Genomic DNA, 24796 nt, shown 5'->3' on the forward strand with positions numbered 1-24796 from the left:
GCTCAGACAATTCTTACACAGGACTACCACTGCAGCATGAGTAAAATAACGTCCACGTTATTTCACAGCCATTTTACACTGCACTTAAGTAACTTATAAGTAACCTATATGTCTAACCCTCACTTGGTGAAGGTTACATGCAAAGTTACTAAGTGTGAGGGCACCCTGGCACTAGCCAAGGTGCCCCCACATTGTTCAGGGCAATTTCCCCGGACTTTGTGAGTGTGGGGACACCATTACACGCGTGAACATATAGGTCAATGCCTATGTGTAGCTTCACAATGGTAACTCCAAACATGGCCATGTAACATGTCTAAGATCATGGAATTACCCCCACCAAGCCAAATCTGGTATTGGGGTGCCAATCCCATGCATCCCCGGGGCTCCAGCATGGACCCCGGGTACTGCCAAACTAGCTCTCTGGGCTTTTCTCTGCAGCTACCGCTGCTGCCACCCCTCAGACAGGTTTCTGCCCTCCTGGGGTCTGGGCAGCCTAGTCCCAGGAAGACAGAACAAAGGATTTCCTCTGAGAGAGGGTGTTACACCCTCTCCCTTTGGAAATAGGTGTTAAGGGCCTGAGAGGAGTAGCCTCTCCTGGCCGCTGGGAATGCTTTGAAGGGCACAGATGGTGCCCTCCTCGCATAAACCAGTCTACACAGTTCAGGGAGCCCCCAGCCCCTGCTCGGGTGTGAAACTGGACAAAGGAAAGGGGAGTGACCACTCTCCTGTCCATCACCACCCCAGGGGTGGTGCCCAGAGCTCCTCCAGTGTGTCCCAGACCCCTGCCATCTTGAATACAGAGGTGTGAGGGCACAATGGAGGCCTCCGAGTGGCCAGTGCCAGCAGGTGACGTCAGAGACACCTCCTGATAGGCTCTTACCTGGTTAGGTAGCCAATTCTCCTCTGAGGGCTATTTAGGGTCTCTCCTGTGGGTTTCTCTTCAGATAACGAATGCATGAGCTCACCAGAGTTCCTCTGCACTTCTCTCTTTGACTTCTGCCAAGGAACAACCGCTGAATGCTCCAGGACGCCTGCAAAACCGCAACAAAGTAGCAAGAAGACTACCAGCAACATTGTAGCGCCTAATCCTATTAATTAACATGACAACAGAAAACCTTGCTATATGGCCTCACATTCCCATTAGTGTAGAGTATAGTATTGGTGCTCAATACATTCTGAACATGCCTGTTGTCAAACATGTATTCTGGGACAAGAGAACTTGTACCAACAACTTATAGCTCAAATTAAGAATGGAGCACACCTAAACAAGTGAAAGGGATTACAATTTCTAGTACAATACATGGAATCCATAATACTGTTGAGAAATTTGATAAATAGTCGTACTGTGATTTAAGAGAAAAATAGACCTACGCTGTAAGACAATGGTGTATGATGTATCCGAGACTGTACTGTTACAATACTTTTAATACCAAGCATATCTATAAAATGTGCATGTGTACAACAAAAAATTTGTGAAAGACCAACAAGAAATATTTATAATAAAGCCAAGTCAAGAATAAGCAAGAACACCACACATTTGTCCCAAGACCTATGACTTAGTCACAGCCTCGTATTTTGTGTTTTGGCAATGTGCAAGCCTCATGTTGCAATAAGTTCATCAGTAGCCGGGTAATATCCAATTCATTGGTTTGTTGCACTGGAAGTTCTTGTCATCCAATGTGGAAGATCGACATGTAATTTAATAATCCATTTCAGACCGATGTAGAAAAAAATTTGTAGATCAACAATCCAATTCAGCCATAATCCAATTCAGCCGACACGTGTTTCGTCCCAAGCGGGACTTTATCAAGGCTGATAAAACAAATCATATCATTTCTTAATATCACTTGTTTTTCCATAAATACTTTGACCAATCTACCATCTGGCACCAAAAAGTGAATTTTAAAATCCAATGTGATACCACACACCAACTACGTGTGAACACATCTAAGCACCTAAAAGTGTGATAAGAAAAGGACCTCTACATCAAAACACCAGTCAACATGCCAACACAATTCTATGTATTCAAAATAGTATCAGACTTACACAATATATCTAAAAAAGTAGCTTTTGTATTAATTGAAATGTCAGAAAGAAAACAATAATTATCAGGTAGAAAGAGGGAAGAAAGAAGTGCATGCTATGTTCATGCAAGTTAATGTTGGTTGTTGCACCAAGTAAATCAGCAACACGATATCCTGTCACCATATGTTTAAGTGAAAGGAAATATCTATTCTGACCATGAGTAAGTGGCTCTAATAAAGAGCTGAGTAGTGTAAAGTGAGAATTTAGATGTTTATATCCTGTACCTTATTTTTCTGTATTCTTTGTAAATAGAATGTCCTGTTTCAGATTGAGTAAATCAATTTAGATGCAACAGCACTGTAGAGCTACAAAAGGACAAGGTCAGTAAACCATGTCAAATGAAGATAGCAACAAAGGTGTCCCGAAGTCAGTAAGCCCAAGAGTATCACTAACCTGTAGTTGTTTATACAATAAAATCCAAATGTACAGTTCACAGGTATGAGTGATTTATGCACTGCGTAACCTGTAATAAGTTGTACAAACAGAAAACTTAACGGATGTTCATCACGCAAAGTCTTGTAGCAAGTAATGGAAAAGAACCAGAAAACGCTACTGCCAAAGTAACACTCAGCATCCAAACAATTTAAGATTGTTGAGTACATGTGTATGCTAATTGCTATACAGTGCATACACGCAATAAGTCCTCACACACAGAACCCTTAATGCCGTCTCCTACCTAGTTTGTAGTCCGTTCGGACTGTGTTGAAGGTCCTTCCGTGTATGTAACGCGAACCGGAATGTCTCCTGACTGCGTCTTTAGTACGAGGCTGTGACTAAGTCATAGGTCTTGGGACAAATGTGTGGTGTTCTTGCTTATTCTTGACTTGGCTTTATTATAAATATTTCTTGTTGGTCTTTCACAAATTTATTGTTGTACACATGCACATTTTATAGATATTCTTGGTATTAAAAGTATTGTAACAGTACAGTCTCGGATACATCATACACCATTGTCTTACAGCGTAGGTCTATTTTTCTCTTAAATCACAGTACGACTATTTATCAAATTTCTCAACAGTATTATGGATTCCATGTATTGTACTAGAAATTGTAATCCCTTTCACTTGTTTAGGTGTGCTCCATTCTTAATTTGAGCTATAGCGCCTAATCCTAGCCAGTTTTCTCAACTGTTTCCTGGTGGTGCATGCTTTGAGGGCTGTCTGCCTTCACCCTGCACTGGAAGCCAAAAAGAAATCTCCTGTGGGTCGAAGGAATCTCCCCCCTGCTAACGTAGGCACCAAACTTCTGCATCACCGGTCCTCTGGGTCCCCTCTCATCTTGACTAGCGTGGTCCCTGGAACACAGGAGCTGGATCCAAGTGATCCCGACAGTCCAGTGGTCCTTCTGTTCAAATTTGGTGGAGGTAAGTCCTTGCATCCCCACGCCAGACAGTAATCCTGTGTGCTGCGTGATCTGCAGCTGCTAGGGCTTCTGTGCACTTTTGCAAGACTTCCTTTGTGCACAACACAGCCCAGGTCCCCAGCACTCCTTACTGCGTTGCCGAACTCGCTGAGTTGTCCTCCGGCTTCGTGAGACCCTCTTTTGTTGTGTTGAGACGACCGCCGTGCTCAGATTTCTTGAATGCCTGTTCAAGTGCTTCTGCGGGTGCTGCCCGCTTCTGTGTGGGCACTCTCTGTTGCTAAGAGCCCCCTCTGTCTCCTCCTCCAAGGGGCGACCTCCTGGTCCTCCCTGTGCCCTAGCAGCACCCATTATCTTCAACCGAGTCTCTTGCAGCTAGCAAGGCTTGTTTGCGGTCCTTCTGCGTGGAAACAACTCTGCCTCCTCCAGCACGCCATGGGACATCTTCTGACCAAAGGAGAAGTTCCTGGCACCTTCCGTTGTTGCAGAATCTTTGGCTTCTTCCACCCGGAGGCAGCCCTTTGCACCTTCATCCGGAGTTTAGTGGGCTTCTCACCACCCCCCCCCGGAACACTTGTGTGACTCTTGCTCTTGGACTTGGTCCCCTTACTTTACAGGTCCTTAGGTCCAGGAATCCGGCTTCAGTGCTTTGCAGTCAGTTGTTGCCTTTGCAGAATCCCCTATCTCGACTTTACTGTCTTTCTGAGGTAGTAGGGTAACTTTACTCTTACTTTTTAGGGTCTTGGGGTGGAGTATCTTGGACACCCTTAGTGTTTTCTTACACTCCCAGCGACCCTCTACACACTACACTAGGCCTGGGGTCCATTCGTGGTTCGCATTCCACTTTTGCAGTATATGGTTTGTGTTGCCCCTAGGCCTATTGTCTCCTATTGCATTCTATTGTGTCCTACAGTGTTTGCACTACTTTCTAAGTGTTTTATTTACCTGATTTTGGTTTGTGTGTATTTTACTTACCTCCTAAGGGAGTATATCCTCTGAGATACTTTTGGCATACTGTCACTAAAATAAAGTACCTTTATTTTTAGTAACTCTGAGTATTGTGTTTCTTATGATATAGTGCTATATGATATAAGTGGTATAGTAGGAGCTTTGCATGTCTCCTAGTTCAGCCTAAGCTGCTCTGCTATAGCTACCTCTATCAGCCTAAGCTGCTAGAACACTACTAATCTACTAATAAGGGATAACTGGACCTGGCACAAGGTGTAAAAACCACAAGGTACCCATCATAAGTCAGTCCAGCCTCCTACACTACTCCGCCCTGCTTGTTGCATTACCACATGGCGGTGGGGTTGTCTGTGAACATCTTCCCCACTTTCCCTTTGAGAGAGGGAAGGAATGCTTTTCAATGCAAGACTGTACGACGTTGGCTCTGTATATACTATTTCAAAGTAAAAAATAGTGTGCACAGAGTCCAAGGGTTCCCCTTAGAGGTACGATAGTGGCAAAAGTAGATAATTCTAATGCTCTATTTTGTGTTAGTGTGGTCGAGCAGTAGGCTTATCAGAGGGTAGTGTTAAGCATTTGTTGTACACACAGAGGCAATAAATGAGGAACACACACTCAAAGACTTACTCCAGGCCAATATGCTTTTATATAGAAAAATATATTTTAATTTATTTTTAGAACCACAAGTTCAAGATTTGAAGTAAATACATAAAATGCAAGGTACTTCACACGGGTAAGTTAGGAACTTTGAGTTAAAGCAAAATCATATACAGTCTTTGTTAAAATGGCAATAAGCTATTTTAAAAGTAGACAGTGCAAAAATCAACAGTTCCTGGGGGATGTAAGTATTGGTTAGTTTGTGAGGTAAGTAAGACACTTACAAGTCTCAGTTCATGGGCATAGGCAGCCCACCGTTGAGGATTCAGGGCAACCCCAAAGTTACCACACCAGCAGCTCAGGGCCGGTCAGGTGCAGAGGTCAAACAGGTGCCCAAAACACATAGGTGCCTATGGAGAACAGGGGTGCCCTGGTTCCAGTCTGCCAGCAGGTAAGTACCTGCATCCTTGGGGGCAGACCAGGGGGTTTTGTAGAGCACTGGGGGGAGGTGGGGGTGTAGGGGACACAAGTAGGCATACAAAACACACCCTCAGCGGCACAGGGGTGGCCGGGTGCAGTGTGCAAAGCAGGCATTGGGTTTTAGATAGGAAACAATAGAGGGACCTGGGGGTCACTGTAGCGGTGCAAGCATGCACGGGGGGGGCTTCTCAGGACAGCCACCTCCTCGGCTAGGCAGAGGGTCGCCTGTGGGTTACTTTTGCACTGAGGTTCGGTTCCTTCAGGTCCTGGGGGCTGCGGGTGCAGTGATTGGCCCAGGCTTCGGGTCCCTTGTTATAGGCAGTCGCTTTCAGGGGGAGCATCTGGATTCTCTCTGCAGGCATTGCTGTGGGAGTCCAGTGGGTCGTCTCGGGATACTCTCGGGGTCGCAGTTGCCGGGGAGTCCTCCCTGTGGTGTTGGTTCTCTGGATCTCGAGCCGGGGGCGTCGGGCCAGAGTGTGAAATCTCACACTTCCGGCAGGAAGAGTGAGGTCTTTAAAGTTGTAGAAAAGTTGCAAGTTTGTTGCAGTTTGTTGAGCAGAGCCGCTGCTCACAGGATTTTCTTGGTCCTGGGGTCAGGGCAGTCCTCTGGGGCTTCAGAGGTCGCTGTTGGATGTGTCACTGGTTGCAGGTTTTTGAGTCGGGAAACAGGCCGGTAGGGCTGGGGCCAAAGCAGTTGTTGTCTTCCGTCATCTCTGCAGGCCAGCAGTCCTTCTTCCTTAGTTCAGGTTGCAGGACTCTGATTTCCTGGGTTCAGGGTCGCCCCTAAATACTCAATTTAGGGGGGTGTTTTAGGTCTGGGGGGCAGTAGCCAATGGCTACTGTCCTTGAGGGTAGCTACACCCTCCTTGTGCATCCTCCCTGAGGGGAGGGGGCACATCCCTAATCCTATTGGGGGAATCCTCCAATCTCAAGATGGAGGATTTCTAAAGGCAGGGGTCACCTCAGCTCAGGAAACCTTAGGAGCTGTCCTGACTGGTGGGTGACTCCTCCTTGTTTTTCTCATTATCTCCCCTGGACTTGCCGCCAAAAGTGGGGGCTGTGTCCAGGGGGCGGGCATCTCCACTAGCTGGAGTGCCCTGGGGCATTGCAACACGAAGCCTGAGCCTTTGAGGCTCACTGCTAGGTCTTACAGTTCCTGCAGGGGGGAGGTGTGAAGCACCTCCACACAGAGCTGGCTTGTTTCTGGCCTCAGAGGGCACAAAGGCCCGCACCCCAGGGGGTCAGAAACTCATCTCTCAGCAGCAGGCTGGCACGGACCAGTCAGTCCTGCACAGAAGGAATGGGTAAAATACGGGGGGCATCTCTAAGATGCCCTCTGTGTGCATTTTTTAATAAATACAACACTGGCATCCGTGAGGGTTTATTATTCTGAGAAGTTTGATACTAAACTTCCCAGTATTCAGTGTAGCCATTATGGAACTGTGGAGTTTGTTTTTGACAAACTCCCAGACCATATACTTAATATGGCCACACTGTACTTACAATGTCTAAGAATAGACTTAGACACTGTAGAGGCATATTGCTCATGCAGCTCTGCCCTCACCTGTGGCATAGTGCACCCTGCCTTAGGGATGGAAGGCCTGCTAGAGGGGTGACTTACCTATGCCACAGGCAGCATTTTGTGTGCATGGCATCCTGAGGGGGATGCCATGTCGACTTTGCCTTTTTCTCCCCAGCAACACACACAATCTACAATGGCAGTGTGCACGTGTTAGGTGAGGGGTCCCTTAGGGTGGCACAACACATGCTGCGGCCCTTAGGGACCTTCACTGGTCACAGGGCCCTTGGTACCACTTGTATCTTTTACAAGGGACTTATCTGTATGCCAGAGGTGTGCCAATTGTGGAAACAATGGTACATTATTTGGGAAAGAACACTGGTGCTGGGGCTTGGGTAGCAGGATCCCAGCACTCTCTCAAGTCAAGTCAGCATCAAGATCAGGCAAAAAGTGTGTGCGTGTGTGTGTGTGGGGGAGGTAACTGCAACAAGGGCCATTGTCCTACAGGGGGGCAGCCCAGAACTTTTTCCCAGCTGAGGCGGTGGCCTTCATAATTTTAGCAAATCTCAGTGATCTATCCTTCTGATATACAAGTCTCCTATTCACAGTATTGCCCTTCAGTACATCCACACAACCCTTTGTTGCAGTGTATATTCTGAAAGTGTGGAAGACCGCATAATTTAGCTGCATCCTTTAGTTGGGTATGGTAGAAAAGAACAAGTTACTTGCCATTAGGAATGCTTTATCTGGTAGAGACAAATTCTAGTTACAGATTCCTTACCTTAGAACTTCCCCAGGTGTCAGCCTGGATTTGGAGATTTTTCTCTAGAAGTACCACTACTCGCCATTAGGTGGCATATATCGGCTTAGTGCCCATCATCAATGTTGTGTGCGCCAAATATGATGTCATATGACCTATAAAGGTGCCACCCTGGCGCGCTGACCTCAGTTTCTTTTGATGACTTTCCATACCAGAAGCACGGAATCATGAAGAATACTGACCACTCGTGCGTCAGAACTAGGGCCCTGAAAGGTAAGTCCCTGTCTGTAGAAATCAGTTTGCAGAGCGGTGAGGATGGGTGGGTCGGAAAAGAATCTGAAACTAGAATGTTTGTATCAAATAAGGCATTACCGAAGGTAAGTAACTTGTTAATCTTTTAGAGACCTCTAGTTGCAGATTCCTTACCTTAGAATAGATACTAAGCAATACCATACCCGGAGGATGGTGTACGAACCAAGATCAAACTAGGAAGTCCTGCAGGACCAAATAGGCAAATCACCTGGGCCTATGGACCTGACTGTCCAGGCAGTACTGTTTGGTAAAGGTGTGGAAGGATGCCCACGTTGCTGCCCGACAGATATCCAGGACTGTAACTCTGCTTGCTAAAAGCGGTTGCCGCTGTCGCTCTGGTATAGTGAGCATGCAAACCCTCCAGAGGTTGCTTTTTAGCAAATGTGTTGCACATTTTAATACAGAGAACAACCCATCTAGAGATGGTTCTCTTCTTCACTGCCCGACCTTTCTCGCACCCACATACCCAACAAAGAGTTGATCATCCACTTGAAACTCTTTGGAACAATCAAGAAAGTACGCCAACACTCTTTTTGGGTCCAGGCGGTGGAGCCTCTCTTCTACCTTAGAAGGATGATGGGGTGTATAAAAAGTAGGCAAGGTGATAGATTGCCCTACATGAAAGGGCGTGACCATTTTGGGTAAGTACGCCCTGGTGCAAAGCACCACTTTATCAGGATAGATGTAAAGGTAGAGTGGCTTAGATGACAATGCCTGCAGCTCACTCACCCTACGGAAAGATGTGATGGCCACCAGGAAGGCTGTTTTTAGTGTCTGAAGTCTGAGAGGAAAGTTATGAAGTGGCTCGAAGGGCGAGCACATTAATAAAGTAAGAACCAGATTCAAATCCCATTGGGGCATTATGAATGGCGATGGAAGAAACATATGGGTAAGACCCTTAAGGAATCTATTAACAATAGGAGATTTAAACAAAGAAGGTTGGTCAGTGTAGGAAGGCTGGTCTGGTGTGTGGTGGGCACCTATGGTGTTTGCACCTTACACCAGGTCCAGGCAACCCCTTATTGGTGAGTGAGACAGTGTCTAGGAAGCCAGAGCTCTCCAGTGGTAGCCGTGGTAAGCAACCAAGACTTATCTAGGAGACATGCAAAGCACTTACATTACTACATTAGTCATATAGTAAGTTATCTCACAAGAAAGGAACCACACAGTGTTGCCAAAATAAAGGCACTTGATTACAGTAACACTGAACTAGATTACTACAGGCAGTCCCTCCAACTGGAGGTAAGTATACACTATATATACACACAGCGTATATGTTAGGAATTAGCATATAGAAACAACAAGCATTGGCAAGGAATAGTAGAAAATAGATAGGGCTCTATGGGAGGCCAAACTATTTACTAAAAAAGTGGAATGCGAAGTGAGGTCCCCCACCCAAGGATGTGGAGTAGTTAGAGGGGAGCTGGGAGTACTCGGGACCCCAAGAGGTGAGCACCTAGGTGACCCCCAGCGACCAGGAGAGCAGAGGTAAGTTACCTGGTTCTCCCAAAAACTAACAAGGGGACTTGGAGAAGGAAGATTGCAAGACCAGGACGAGTCCAGTGGAACCCAATGGTGGATTCCCGAAGAAGCGGACCTGCTAAAGAAGGGGACAGAGTCCAGTCCATGCAGGAGTGCCCAGGTGGGGCAGGAGCCAGTGCCCACCCCTCTGTGGATGAAGATCCGGGTCGATGAGGGAAGATGATCAGCTGTGGAGCCCAGGAGCTGCAGAGAGGTCCGTGGAGTCGTGAAGATGGCGTCCCATGTCGGTCACCAGGTCGCAGATGATTAGTGGTCAGGAGGACCATCAACAAGCCTTGGCAAATGCAAATCTGGGCAGAAGAGGATTTGCAGTGCTGAAGAGGACCAGCAAGGTCCAGGAGACTTGACCCTTGGAGGGGAGTTTGGACTGACCTTCAGCAATCAGGAGAGCCAGCAGAAGCACTGCAGCCCCCAAAGGCAACCCACTGGCAGCAGGCATAGTAAGTTGCAATGAGGAGGTAGCCCTCACAGGCGACCCACAGGCAGCAGGCACCGGAGTCGCAGTGAGGCCCAGTTAGCACGCCTGAAGAGGAGTTCCACGGCGCTGGAGCAGCAGAAGAGAGACTGTCCTTGGAAGGGGCTACTTGGAGCCTGTAGATCCCTTGGAGCAGATGAAGTCAACAAGCCTTGGTTGCTGCAAGAGTTGCGGTGCACAGGGGTACTGTCCTGCACAGAGAGGCAAGGGCTCACTGTCTCCCAAGTTGGACAGAGGGCATGGAGGACCAAGAAGACCACTGCAAACCACCACCTGTGTTGCAGGATCCACGCAGTTCCAGAGGAGAGCAGATCCCAGCAGCTGGACGTCGCTGACTTTGGTGCCTGTGGATGCAGGGAAGTGACTCCTTTACTCCAATGGAGATTCCTTCTTGCTTCTTTGGTGCAGCTGAAGTCCTGCTGACCCCAGAGGATGCACAGCTGTGGAAATGTTGCAAATGCTGGAGGAAGCCGGTGAAACAATGTTACAAGGCAAGGCTGTCTCGGGAGTTGCAGGCTTGTTTGGTACCTGAAGAGTCCAGCAGCGGTTCCGGTAGCCAGAAAAAGAAGAAGTCTATGCAGAGGAGTCCTTGCAGAGTCTTGCATGCCAAACCCAGGGACCCACCCGCAAGGGAGTCCCTAAATACCCCTATCAGGGGGGTTGGTCACTCTGCAGGGTGACCACCTATCAGAGGGGGGTCACTGACATCAGTCACCTGTCCTGACCAACCAGATGCTCCCAGGGGCCTCAGCACATCTTGTTTCCAAGATGGCAAAATCAAGTGGCCACCTGGAGTAGCTCTGGGCACCACCCCTGAGGTGGTAATGGACCAGGGAATGGTCACTCCCCTTCCCTCTGTGTAGTTTCACGCAGGAGCAGGGAATGGGAGTCCCTGATCTGATGCAAACCGGATTATACAAGGAGGGCACCAAATGTGCCCTTCAAAGGAAGCCAGTGGCGTGTGGAGGCTACCCCTCCCCAGCCTTGTAACACCTATTTCCAAGAGAGAGGGTGATGCATCCCCTCTCTCACAGGAAACCCCTTGTTCTGCCTTCCCCTGCTTGAGATGGTCAAGCAGCGGGAGGGCTAAAACCTGTATGAGGCTGCACCAGTGTGGGCTGCTTGCAAAACCCTGGAAGACTGGTAGGAGCAATGCTGGGGGTCCTCTTAAGGATCCACCAGGGTGCACAGAATTATACAACTCATACTGGCAACAGTATTGAGGTATGATTCCGACATGTTTGCTACCAAACATGCTCAGGTTCGGAGTTACCATTATGTGGCTGGACACAGGTGTCCAGTACAAGAGTAAAATGGCTTCTCCGCACCTACAAAGTCCAGTGTATTGGCTCTGGAGTTCATAGGTGCGGCTCTGCTCATGCAGAGGTGCCCTCAGACACAGGAACCTGCACCCTGCCCTTTGGGCTGGAAGGGCCTACCATAGGGGTGATTTACAGTGACCTGGTGTAGTGACCTATGGGGAAAGGGAGCACGTACCTTGGGTGCAACTGCAGGCCTGCTGACAAATTTTGCCAATTGTGGAGTGCCAAAATTGGAGGGAGGTAGCACATTCACTGGGGTCCTGGTTAGCACGATCCCAGAGAAAATTGTCTAAGCACACGGATAGCAGACAAAAAGTGGGGGTAACCATGCCAAAAGGAGGGTACATTCCCACAGTCAAGTCATCTCAGAAAAGCAGAGAAGATGGGTGAGTCAGTTGGGAATATGTTACTACCAGATAAGGCGTTACCGGAGATAAGTAACATGTTCATCTGAACTTCTAGTTGCAGATTCCTTACCTTAGAATAGATACACATGCACTACCATCCCGGGAGGAGGGTCCGTGAACACCTGCACTGTTTTCCCTTTGAGAGAAGGAAGAAATGCTTCCAATGCCTGTCTAACCGTCCTGAGCTCCAAAAGATTGATGTGAGCCCGTACTCCGCCTCAGACCAGACGCCTCTGATCTCCACCTCTCCCAGGTGGCTGCCCCATCCCAGGAGTGATGCATCTGCCACTACTGTCAGATCTGGTTGGATAGGAGAGAGGGAGCTGCCTCTGAATCCATCCTAGTTTAAAACGCATCACTGCAGATCTTGCGCAGTTTCCTCCAAAAGCTAGACCATGCCAGAGAGATTCCACTGAGGCTGCTCCCACTGGAACTTCAGGTCCCACTGCAGAACCCGCATATGCCATGTGTCACCAGCAGGATGCAGGAGGACCAGTAGCCTCTGAGTCATTCTCACCGAAATCCAGAATAGAGGCTCAAACATCGGTATCATAGCCTGAATAACCTGAACTCGCTGCTCGGCACTGATGTGTAGGTTAGTAAAAATAACAATGTATATCTCTTTTTAGTTTCTTTATAGATAGAACTCATAAAATTACCTTTTTGTTATCATTAGCAGATCAGTAGAATTGACCATGGCATGGGCAAAGTATCTGTATTTTGAAAATCTTCCATTTTCAATTTTCTAAAACAGAAGAAAACAATACATTATTTATATCCACAATTACAGTATATACGCAAGTATATGCTTAACATATTTAAACAAATATGTGTGTCACATGTGTCAGAAGTGACAGTTTGTTTCCATCTCTTCCGGCTACAATAAACAGCAATTTAAGGATGATTTTGTAGCCTTGCAACAATTTTTTTTTGATTAATGATGTAGGAATAACAGTATAAATTGCTGTTTATTGTAGCCGGAAGAGATGGAAACAAACTGTCACTTCTGACACATGTGACACATATTTGTTTAAATAGCACCTTAACATATTTAAACAAATATGTGTCACATGTGTCAGAAGTGACAGTTTGTTTCCATCTCTTCCAACTACGATAAACAGCAATTTATGGATGATTTTATATAGCCCTGCAACAAAAATTGTTTTGAATAATGATGTAGGAAGCTGGCTCTGTATATACTATACCTAAATGAGGTATAGTGTGCAGAGAATCCAGGGGTTCCCCAGCTGCTTAACAGATGCTAAAGTAGATAATACTAATGCTCTCTTTTGTGGTAGAGTGGTCGAACAGTTGGGCTTATCAGAGGGTGGGGCAAAGCATTTGTTGTACACACACAGCCCAGAAATGAGGCACACACTCAATTACTAACTCCAGGCCAATGTTTTTATAGGTAACAATCATATGTATCAAATGAACGTTGTTTAGGTTTTGTAGATAAAACAGTTTACAAGTAAATAACACCTTTCAACTTTAAAAGTTGACAATTAGTACAATTTCAAAAAGAACCAATGCAGTCCTAAGGAAGGAAAAGTGTTAGCACAGTTAACAGTTAAGTACTAGACTTACGATCACAGTCTTCTGGTGTTAGGATGTCCACAGGTCAAAGCTAAAATTGATCCTAAAAGTGCACCACCAGCAACACAAGGCCGGCCGGGTGCAGAGGTCAAAGTTGGATTCGGGTTTTCAATGGAATCTTATGAGGACAGGGGGCACTCAGAAGAAAACAGGGTGTAGGTAAGTATCCACAGTGTCAGGACACAGGTCTGGGGGTTTAGGTCAGCACCAAACACACACCCCTCAGCAGCACAAGGGCGGCCGTGTGCCGGGAGCAAACACAGCGTTGGCTGCCCAATGCTTTCCAATGACATAACGCCGGGGGTCATGAAGATGCTGCAGACTGGGTCCAGGGGGTCGGCTGCGAATAAGAAAAGGCTGGACAAGAACGAGAGGGCCTGCTGGACGTTACTGGACCGTCGGTTGGATCCCCCAAGGCCAGGGAGAATCTTTGTCAGATCCAGTCGCGGTTGGGGGGTCCTCTGGATTTAGGCTGCAGGCATCATCATGTTGGCCGGGAGGGGTCAACCCAGGGTGGACTCAAGGTTGGGACCGCCTGGAGGCCTTCTCTGGACTAGTGGGCCACGAGGACATGGGTGTCGAGTGCAGAGTGAGCAGGGCTTGCCTATCTGGGGTGGTTCTGGAGTCCTTTTAGAGGGTTTCTTCTGGACAGGGCTGCTGTCCTCTGGACTTCTTGGCCCTTTGCTGGGCAGGTAGTCCTCTGGGGATTTTTGGAGGTCACTGGTCCTGCAGGATGCGTCGCCTTTTTGTAGCAGGGGTCTTGAAGCTGCAGACAGGTCGGTAGGGCTGGGGCCAAGTCAGTTGTCCTCTGGAATGTTCATTACTGGGGGTCAGCTCTTCAGTCCTCTCTTTTTTCTTGAGGTTGCCAGGAATCTGAAGAGAAAGGTTCAGGGGTGCTTCTAAATACAAGATTTAGGGGCGTCATAGGGGTCAGAGGGCAGTAGCCAATGGCTACATACTTCCTGTGCCCACTCCCTTGGGGAGGGGGCACATTCCTATCCCTGTTGGTCCCTCTCCTCCAAAACAAGATGGAAGATTCTGCAAAGAGGGGGTTACTTCAACCCTGGACACCTTAGGGGTGGTTCTAGCTGCAGCGGTCACTCCTTGTTTTTCCTAATTGCCCTGCCTGACCTGCCGCAAAAAGGGAGACTTGGTCCGGGGGGAAGACCTCTCCACTAGCTGGAGTGCCCTGGTGCACTATAACAGAAGGCCTAAGCCTTTGAGGCTTACCGCCAAGTGTTGCTGGTCCTGTAGTGGGGAGGTGTGAAGCACCTTCACCCAGAGCAGGCTTTCTTCCTGACCACTGAGAGCACAATGCTCTCATCCCATGGTGTCAGAAACGTGGCCGTTAGTGAAAGGCTGGCACAGACCAGTCAGCCTCACATTAGAGGGTTGGGTTAAATACAGGGGGCATCTCTAAGATGCTGTAAGGAAATGCCTCCTTGGCATGGTTACCCCCTACCTTTTTTGCCTTTGCTGATGCCAAGTTATGATTTGAAAGTGTGCTGGGACCCTGCTAACCAGGCCCCAGAACCAGTGTTCTTTCCCTAGACTGTACCTTTGTCTCCACAATTGGCACAACCCTGGCACTCAGGTAAGTCCCTTGTAACTGATACCCCTGGTACCAAGGGCCCCGATGCCAGCGAAGGTCCCTAAGGCCTGCAGCATGTCTTATGCCCCCCTAGGGATCTCTCACTCACCACATGCACACTACCTCGCCAGCTTGTGTGTGCTGGTGGGGAGAAAATGACCTCTCAGAGTGCCATGCCAACCTCACACTGCTTGTGGCATAGGTAAGTCACCCCTCTACCTGGCCTTGCAGCCCTAAGGCAGGGTGCACTATACCACAAGTGAGAGCATCAGTGCATGAGCACTATGCCCCTACAGTGTCAAAGCAAAAACTTAGACATTGTAAGTGCAGGGTAGCCATAAGAGTATATGGTCTGGGAGTTTGTCAAACACGAACTCCACAGTTCCAAAATGGCTACACTGAAAACTTGGAAGTTTGGTATCAAATTTCTCAGCACAATAAATGCACACTGATGCCAGTGTGCAATTTATTGTAACATACACCCAAACGGCATCTTAGAGTTGCCCCCTGAATACCTACCCGAATTCTAGAGTTGGCTGACCAGTTTCTGCCAGCCTGCCACACACCAGACATGTTGCTGGCCACATGGGGAGAGTGCCTTTGTCACTCTGTGGCCAGGAACAAAGCCTGTACTGGGTGGAGGTGCTTCTCACTTCCCCCTGCAGGAACTATAACACCTGGCAGTGAGCCTCAAAGGCTCACCCCTTTTGTTACAGCACCCCAGGGCATCCCAGCTAGTGAAGATTCCTGCCCCTCCGGCCACTGCCCCCACTTTTGGCGGCAAGGTTAGAGGAGATAATGAGAAAAACAAGGAGGAGTCACCCACCAGTCAGGACAGCCCCTAAGGTGACCTCTGCCTTTAGAAATCCTCCATCTTGAGTTTGTAGGATTCCCCCAATAGGATTAGGGATGTGCTCCCTACCCCACAGGGAGGAGGCACAAAGAGGGTGTAGCCACCCTCAAGGACAGTAGCCATTGGCTACTGCTCTCCTAGACCTAAACACCCCCCTAAATTCAGTATTTAGGGCTCCCCAGATCTGAGGAAAGCAGAGTCCTGCAACCTGAGGAAAGAAGGAGGACTGCTGACCTACAAGTCTGCAGAGGAGGAAGACAACAACTTCTTTGGCCCCAGCCCTACCGGCCTGTCTCCAACTTCGAAAACCTGCTTCAGCAAAGCATCCGACAGGGACCAGCGACCTCTCAAGCCTCAGAGGACTACCCTGGACTACAGGACCAAGAAACTCCCGTCAACAGCGGCCCTGTTCAAAACCAGCTACTTCTTTGCAACAAAGAAGCAACTTCCAAGGACTTCACGTTTCCCACCGGAAGCGTGAGACTCTACACTCAGCACCCAACGCCCCTGGCTCGACCTGCAGAAAACCAACACCTCAGGGAGGACTCCCCGGCGACTGCGAGCCCCAGAGTAACCAGTGCCCCCACAGCGACTCCTGCAGAGAGAATCCAGAGGCTGCCCCTGACCGCGACTGCCTGTAACAAGGTACCCGACGCCTGGAACCAACACTGCACCCCACAGGACCTGAAGGAACCGAACTTCGACGCAAGAGTGACCCCCAGGCAACCCTCTGTCTTGCCCAGGTGGTGGCTGTCCCGAGAAGCCCACCCTGTGCCTGCTTGCACCGCTAGACTGGCACCACTAGAGTGACCCCCGGGTCCCTCCATTGAAACCTATACAAAACCCGACGCCTGCGTTGCACACTGCACTCGGCCGCCCCTGTGCCGATGAGGGTTTATTTGTGTGCCTACTTGTATCCCCCCAGTGCTCTACAAAACCCCCCTGGTCTGCCTCCGAGGACGCAGGTACTTACCTGCTGGCAGACTGGAACTGAGCACCCCTGTTCTCCATAGGCGCCTATGTGTTTTGGGCACCTCTTTGACCTCTGCACCTGACCGGCCCTGAGCTGCTGGTGCTGTAACTTTGGGGTTGCCTTGAACCCCAATGGTGGGCTGCCTGTGCCCCAGGACTGAGACTTGTAAGTGTTTACTTGTCCACTTTGAAAATAGCTTATTGCCATTTTTACAAAGACTGTACATTATATTATTTTCATTCAAAGTTCCTAAAGTATCTAAGTGAAGTACCTTACATTTAAAGTGTTTGATGTAAATCTTGAACCTGTGAATCTTAAAATAAACTAGGAAAATATATTTTTCAATATAAAAACCTATTGGCCTGGAGTAAGTCTTTGAGTGTGTGTTCCTCATTTATTGCCTGGGTGTGTACAACAAATGCTTAACAGTACCCTCTGATAAGCCTACTGCTCGACCACACTACCACAAAATAAAGCATTATAATTATCTACTTATGTCACTATCTTACCTCTAAGGGGAACCCTTGGACTCTGTGCACACTATTTCTTACTTTGAAATAGTATATACAGAGCCAACTTCCTACAGATGCCCTCTGGGTGATGTGGAGTTTGCAATGACAAACTCCCATCCCACATACTTAATATAGCCACACTGCACTTACAGGCCCTTATTACAACATTGGCGGTAACTACCAACTACCGCCATGGTGACGGGCACCAACGTACCAGCGCCGTGGCTACCAGCCGTCTACGCGTATCATGACCGCCAATGGTATACCGGCAGAATGCTGGCGGAACACCGCTGACGGTCATGGCAATGGATGGCGGTAAGGCAGCGCTGCTGACAGCAGCACCGCCACGCCAGTAAAACACCGCTGACCGTATGTCCAATGATACGGCCTGGCGGTGTTTTGCTGGCGGACGCTGCTGCTGACAGCAGCCTGGTGGTGTTTTGCTGGCGGACGCTGCTGCTGACAGCAGCGCACAGACCATCTCCAGCCGGAGGACTCCCTGAAACCAGGTAAGTCGGGTTCTCCGACAGGAGAAGGGGGTGGGGGATGTTGTGTGTATGTGTGGTGTGTTTGTGTATGTTTTGGTATGCGTGCAAGCGGGTGTGAGTCGCGTTGGATGCATGCATGAATGAGTGATTGTGAGTGTTGTCAATGCATGTGTGTGACAAGGTATGTTGGTGTGTGTTGCGGTGTGTAGTATGTATGTGTTCATGCGTGGGTGGTGGTGGGTATGCGTGTGTGCATGTGTGTACATGGGTGCGCGTGTGGGTGTGTATATGTGCGGGGGCAGGAGAGGGAAAGAGAGGACCCTCCGGAGGGGGAGGGGGCGGGAGAGACCCCTATCAGTAGCGGGTAAGTTTGCCATGAAAACCATGGCGGTAGACCGGGTCGTAATCCCGAGGGTGGAAGCCGCCGGGCTGGAAACTAAAGTCTCCAGCCCAGCGGCCGTTACCACCCTGGCGGTCGGTGTGTTAAAGTGACGGTCTTGGATGGCGGTTACCGCCAGGGTCATTTCCCCATTTTTTTTACCACCGGCCTGTTGGCGGTATTAACGCCACTTTAACACCGAACGTCAGGGTTGTAATGAGGTCAACAATGTCTTAGAATGGACTTAGATACTGTAGGGGCATGTTGCTCATGCAGAAATGATGCCCTCACTGGTGGTATAGTTTGTAGGAAAGTACCTTCTATTAGGCATGGTTACCCCTACTTATTGCCTGCTGTCAGTGTGTTTTGACTGTGTTCACTGGAATCCTGATAACCAAGTCCCCAGTGACTGTGCTCTTTCCTTCTAAATTTCCTTCTAAATTTGGTTGCTTAGCACACCCCACAATTGGCATACTGGTGCCCCATATAAGTTCCTAGTGTATGGTACTTAGGTACCCCATTTGCTGCAGCATGTATTGTGCCACCCATGGCAGCCCATACAAAATGTGTCTGCAGGCCTGCCATTGCAGCCTGCGCAAAACGTTGCATGCATCCATTCACTACAGGTCTCTGTAAGTCACCCCTATGGCAGGCCCTCCTAGCCCAGAGGGCAAGGTGCACCCCTGTGTCCAGCTACATAATGGTAACTCCGAACCTGAGCATGTTTGGTATCAAATATGTCGGAATCATACCACAATATTGTTGCCAGATTTGGTTGTAAAATTCCATGCATGCTGGAGGGGCTCCTTAGAGGACCCCCAGCATTGCTCCTACTACTCTTCTGGGGTTTTCCGGACAGTCTGCACTGCTGCCACCCCACAGGCAGGTTTCTGCCCTCCTGCTGCTTGACCAGCTCAGGCAGGGAAAGTTAGAGCAAAGGATTTCCTATGGGAGAGGGAGATAACATCCTCTCCATTGGAAATAGGTGTTACATGGCTTGGGAAGGGTAGTCTCACCAAGCCACTGGTATGCTCTGAAGATGACATTTGGTGCCCTCCTCGCATAAACTGGTTTGCACCAGTCCAGGGACTCCCGGTCCCTGCTCTGGCACAAAACTGGACATTGGAAAGGGCAGTGACCACTCCAATGTCCATTACCACCCATGACATGGTGCCCAGAGCTCCTCCAGGTAGCCACTTGATTATGCCATCTTGAATCCAAGGTGGGCATAGGACCCTGGGAACATCTGAGTGGCCAGGTCAGGCAGGTTATGTCATAGCCCCCTACTGACAAGTGGTCACCCCCCCTTCCTGGGCTACCTAGGGTCTCCCTCTCGGGTGCGCCCTCAGATTAGACGTGCAAGATTCCAGCAGGACTCCTCTGCATCAATTACTTCATCTTCTGGCCACAGGACTGCAACTGGACCCTTCAGGAACCAACAATCTGCAACTCCAGCGATGACTCCGCTCTGCAGCATTGTTTCTCCGGTTTCTTCCAGCAACTGCAACATTTACCTGGCTGTGCATCCTGAGTCTTCAGCTTGCACAAGAAGTAAGAAGGAATCTCCCTTGGAGTGAAGGAGTCACTGCCATGCATCTGCAGGCAACAACTGCAACGACAACTGGCTGCTTGAATTCTTCCTCCTCCGGAACTGCGTGGATCCTGCTTCTCAGGTGGTGCCCTTGTTCCTCTCTACCTGCGGTCCGACTTGAGAGATGGTAAGCCCTTGCCTCTCCTTGCAGGAAAGTACCCCTGTGCACTACGACATCTGCAGCTACCAAGGCTTGTTTGTACCTCCTTGTAGGAAGCTGGCCTGGTGTGTGGCGAGCACCTATGGTGCTATCACCTTATGCCAGATCTAGGTATCCCCTATTAGTGAGGTGTAGACAATGTCTAGGAAGCCAGGGCTCACTAGAGGTAGCTGTAGATGAGCACCAAGATTTATCTGGGAAACATGCAAAGCTTATGCAATACCACTACAGTCACACAGCACTTACACACATGAAAGCACCACACAGTGTTACAAAAATAAAGGTACTTTATTATGGTAACACAAATACTAATATACTGTATCAGCATTACTCCATTAGGAGGTGAGTAGACATACTATTCTGTACACGTTGAGGTCAGTGATTAGCATAGAAAGCAATAGCAAATAGTAAAACAATAAAAAATAGTGAAGGCCATAGGGGGAGACCAAACCGTTTACTAAGTAAGTGGAATGTGGAAGGCAGTCCCTCACCCAAGGAAGTAAAATCAGTAGAGGGGAGCTGGAGGAAATAGGAACCCCAAAAGGTAAGTACCAGGGTGCGACCCAGCAACCAGGAGAGAAGAGGTAAGTACCTTGTTTTTCCCCAAACTCACAGGAGAACTTTGGAAACAGGACTGTGCAAACCCCAGACAAGACTGGTAGAAACCAAAGGTAGATCCTGAAAGAAACGGACCTGCAAAAGAAGAGGACTAAGTCCGGTTCGAGTTGGAGTGTCCGGCTGGGAAAGGAGCCACTACCCACCCTTCTATGGATGCAAGACTAGTTCGACTGTGGATGAGGAAAGTTAGCAGTGCAGCACAGGAGCAGAAGAGGAGCTCCAGAAGTGATGCAAGTGATGTTCCACGTCGGCGGTCGTGATGTCAGTCAGTGGTGCTGGAAAACCACCAACAAGCCTTGGCAAATGCAACAGTCTGTGAAGAACATTTTGCAAGGCTGAAGAGGGCCAGCAAGGCCCCGGGGACTCGACCCAAGGAAGAGAGTCCGAGGTGACCCTTAGCAGCTGGGAGCGTCACAAGAAGAGGATGTAGCCCCCACAGGTGATCCACTGGCAGCAGGCACAGGAGTCGCAGTGATGCCCACTCAGCACACCTAAAGACGAGTCGCAGGCTGCTGGAGAAGCAGGCAGGAGACTGTTCTTTGCAGGGAAGATTGTTGGAGGCCTACAACACAGGTGGTGACTGTGTATCTCCCCAGAGGTCTGACTATCTTTCTTGCAACTGGGAAGTCTGTGGTCCCTCGCTGGAACTCCTGTGCACTGCATCTGATTGTTGTTGCCATGGCTTGCTGGCTCTTCAGTCCGAAGACCTCTTAGCTTCAAGAAGTCCCAGCCTCCAGCACTCTCCAGCTCCAAGAACAATGTCTTCTCTGCAACTCCTGCAAAGTGGTCATCCTTCTTTCCTGTGCTGCTGAGGCCTCCCTGCGACTCCCTGTGCCTTCTGCCAGAGGGTCCTGCTGAGGGCTCCATCGATTCCTGCTGGCTCTCCTGCTTGCTGTGGGCTGTCCCTGACCTACCTGCAAAGGCTGGGTCCCCTCAAGGGGTCCCCACAAGTCCTGCAATATTTGTGCAACTCTTCCCTGCATTTTCTAAGGCTTGTTGGTGGTCCTGCTGACCACTGAACCCTCTGCCATCAGACAACCGGCGTGGGACAGCACGGAAATGACTCCAGGCGCCTTCCTGCGTCATCTGAACTCTACAGCTGCAGCTATTCTCCCATCGTCCAGCAGGGAAGCATCTCTAAGTAGGGTGGGCATTGCCCTCCTGCACCGCCCGGGCACCTCCGGACGGTCAGAACTCTGTCCCCTCTTTCCTTAGGTCTGTTTCTTCAGAAATCCATGCCTGGGTTACACCGCCCTGGTCCACTGCCTTCAACCCTATGCACCTGGGCTCCCTGGAGTAGGTACTCCACTATTCTGGGTATCCATGAGTGGAGGCCCTATCCAACCTCCTTTGTACCAATGGGTTTCCTCTGGGTCCTCTGGGAAGGGTCCTAGAGTGAAAACTACAACTACAACTACAACCTCCCCATGTTTTCCCATGAACACTGACCCGGGGTTACAACTCTGCACACGGGTGCCTGGGGAATGCTGTCTATTTGCCATGGGTATTCCTGTGCTTCCCTAGTCGTAAGGATCCTTGGGTGGTAGTTTGGGTAGGGAGTGATTCTCGCATAACATTTTCTTAGCATATGGTTTGCCCCCACCGGGGCACCTAATATGTGCCTGTACATACATTTTTCTAAGTATATTTTTGTATGATCATATCTCTGGTTAGTATGTGTGCGTTTTACAATAAATATAGAATATTATTCTAACACTAGTGTGATTCTTTCCTGTGTGTACATCACTAACTGCCCTGTGTGGTATTTGCAACTGCTTACACCCTCCTGTATAAGCCTTAGCTGCTCTCCACAACCACCCATCTGAGAGCTCTGGTTATCTAGAACCTCCTAGACTATCATTAAGGGTTGCCTGGACTCGGTGCAGTGTGCCTCATCTATAGGTGTACACCATATACTGAGCCAGCCTCCTACAAATGTCAAAAGGTAAACCCAAAAAGTCAGAAAAAGAAAAAAGATCAGAAGGCAAGGGTAAATTCAAAAATTGCACTTGACTCTGCAAAAATCACTTGCCTGATACTTTGAAGACAAGAGTAACTTGGATAAGCCTAACACTCAGGGGCGACTGGTTTTAAGGGGAAAAAGAGACGTTGCCCTGCCACCCTTGAGGGAGAGGCAAGAACAGGGAAATAAGCAGAGAGCAGCTGAAAATAAATCACTGCTCTGAGATAGTGTACTGAATCACTTGGGTGAACTACAGTGAACTTCACAGATGTCTTACTGTGCAAGTGCCAGCCAGGTGAGGTTTTCTTCGACCTTCAGGCACAAGCTACAGCAGTAATATCACAGGAGAGGGAGTATTGATTTAGAAAGCAAGTGATTTGGCTGCTTTTGGGGCACCTAAACAGTGGCCCTGGGAGAAGTTACAAAGCTCCATTCACTTCAATAGCTAGGTATGGGGCAGGCTGCTGAGGACTAGGAGGGAGTAGGTGTCAACATTTGTTGGTCATCACAGACGGGGGAGTATGTAGGAGGGTGCAGGGGCTGGTCTCCTGACAGTAACACGTGTTTAGTACTGCATTTGGTTTCACTTTGCAAAAACCATTACGGAGCTGAGCACACAAATTGTTACTCATTTCAACATAAAAGGCCAAGAAAAGGAAGGAACTAGCTGCTGACAACAATTGCACTAGGGGACTAAGAGGTAAGTGCACAGTGAAGCTTCTGTATCGGGGGCATCGTCACCCCCCACCTTAGCAGGCTCGGGTGGGGTGGGCTTCTTGATGGGCCTATTCTGTTTCCAGCTGGCAGGCAAAGGCTCCTAATTAACTTGGTAGGGTGAGTGAGTGAAAGTAAGGATGGGTGGGTGGATGGATGGATGAAATAGTGGCTGGATACATAAGTGAAAGGATGGGATTAAGAATGGAAGAGTGAGAAGAAGAGAGGGTCTATGAGTGAAAGGGAGGGTGGATGGATGGATGGAGTGAAAGAATGGCTGATGGATGATTAGAAAAAGGATGGATGGTAGAATGTGTGAAAGGATGGACGGATGAGTGGAAGGGTAAATGGATGGATGGAGTCAAAGTATGGATGAACGAAATAAATGAGTGAAAGAATGTATGTAAAGATAAATGAGTAAAACAATGGAGGGATGAGTGAAACGTAGGATAGATGGATGTCTGGATGAAAGGCTGATAGGATGGATGAGTGAAAGGGTGAATTGATGGATGAGTGAATGAAAGGATTGATGGCTGAGTGAAAGGGTAAATGAAGGGAATCGATGGATGGATAAGACGAAGAGTGAATGGATAGGTGTAAGGATGGATGGCTGAGAGAAAGGGTGGATAGATGGATGAGCCAGAGGGAGGATGATGGATGGAGTAAAAGAATGGATAGAGCCAAAGGGTGGATAGATAAGGAAAAGGGTGGATAGATAAGGAAAAGGATGGAGACGATTGAATGGATGGATGCAAGGGTGGTCGATAAGTGAAAGGATGGATGATTGAGTGGATGGATTGGTTTGATGGATAGGTATCCCTGGACAAGTGGCGGCTCTCCTTTATGGGCTCCACAGCTCCATTACAGCCTCCTTGTTTTAGGGTCCATTTTAATTGTATCAAGAGTTAATAATTATTCACTCTTGATATAATCAAAATAAAATGCAGACCCGGTGTGGGTCCAGGAAGAAAGTAAGGCAGCTAGAGACGATGTACGATTACTGACACAGATGCACAAAGGTGCCTGCACCAGCCTTCAGAGAGACTGTTCACAGCTGGTGAAATCCCAGCACTGTGAGTATGTCTGTGTGACTATGAGCTTGAGTTAAATTGAGAGAGAGTCAGTGAAGTAGTGAGCCAGACTGAGTGAAAATGAGTGAGAATGAGTGTGAGTGAGTGTGACTGAGTGCTACTGTGTGTGAGACCGAGTCACAGTAAGACTGAGCAATTCAGAATAAGTGAGAATGAGTTGGACAGAGTGAGCCAGAGTAGAATGGTGAGACTGCGTGAACTAGTGAGACCAAGTGAGTCAGAGTGAGACAATAAACTTAGTGCAATAAGGAATAAAGATTGAGAAAACCCTTCAAGAAAAAGCTCTTTGGGATTCGCGCCAAGGATTATGCCCCACCACTTTTAAAGGTCACCAGCCAGCACTGCTAACACTGAAAATGCACTCCTATAGCTAAACAAAGAGTACTTTTAACTACGAGACATAAAGATGAAGAATTGAGCGAATTAATTTGAATTCATCAGAA

The 24796-nt window shown here is 48.6% G+C and overlaps 1 protein-coding gene across 1 annotated transcript in view; it reads right to left on the reverse strand.

Annotated features, from left to right (window-relative positions):
• The window catches only part of VPS13A (vacuolar protein sorting 13 homolog A), a 1844906-nt gene that overhangs the window by 122728 nt on the left and 1697382 nt on the right, over positions 1-24796 (reverse strand). Inside the window, exon 69 of the mRNA XM_069230089.1 lies at positions 12484-12569. Coding sequence (XP_069086190.1) covers positions 12484-12569 — 86 coding nt within the window. The remainder of the gene's footprint in view (positions 1-12483; positions 12570-24796) is intronic.

Source organism: Pleurodeles waltl, chromosome 1_1 (genome assembly GCF_031143425.1).
Source record: "Pleurodeles waltl isolate 20211129_DDA chromosome 1_1, aPleWal1.hap1.20221129, whole genome shotgun sequence".
NCBI classification, from domain to species: Eukaryota; Metazoa; Chordata; class Amphibia; order Caudata; family Salamandridae; genus Pleurodeles; species Pleurodeles waltl.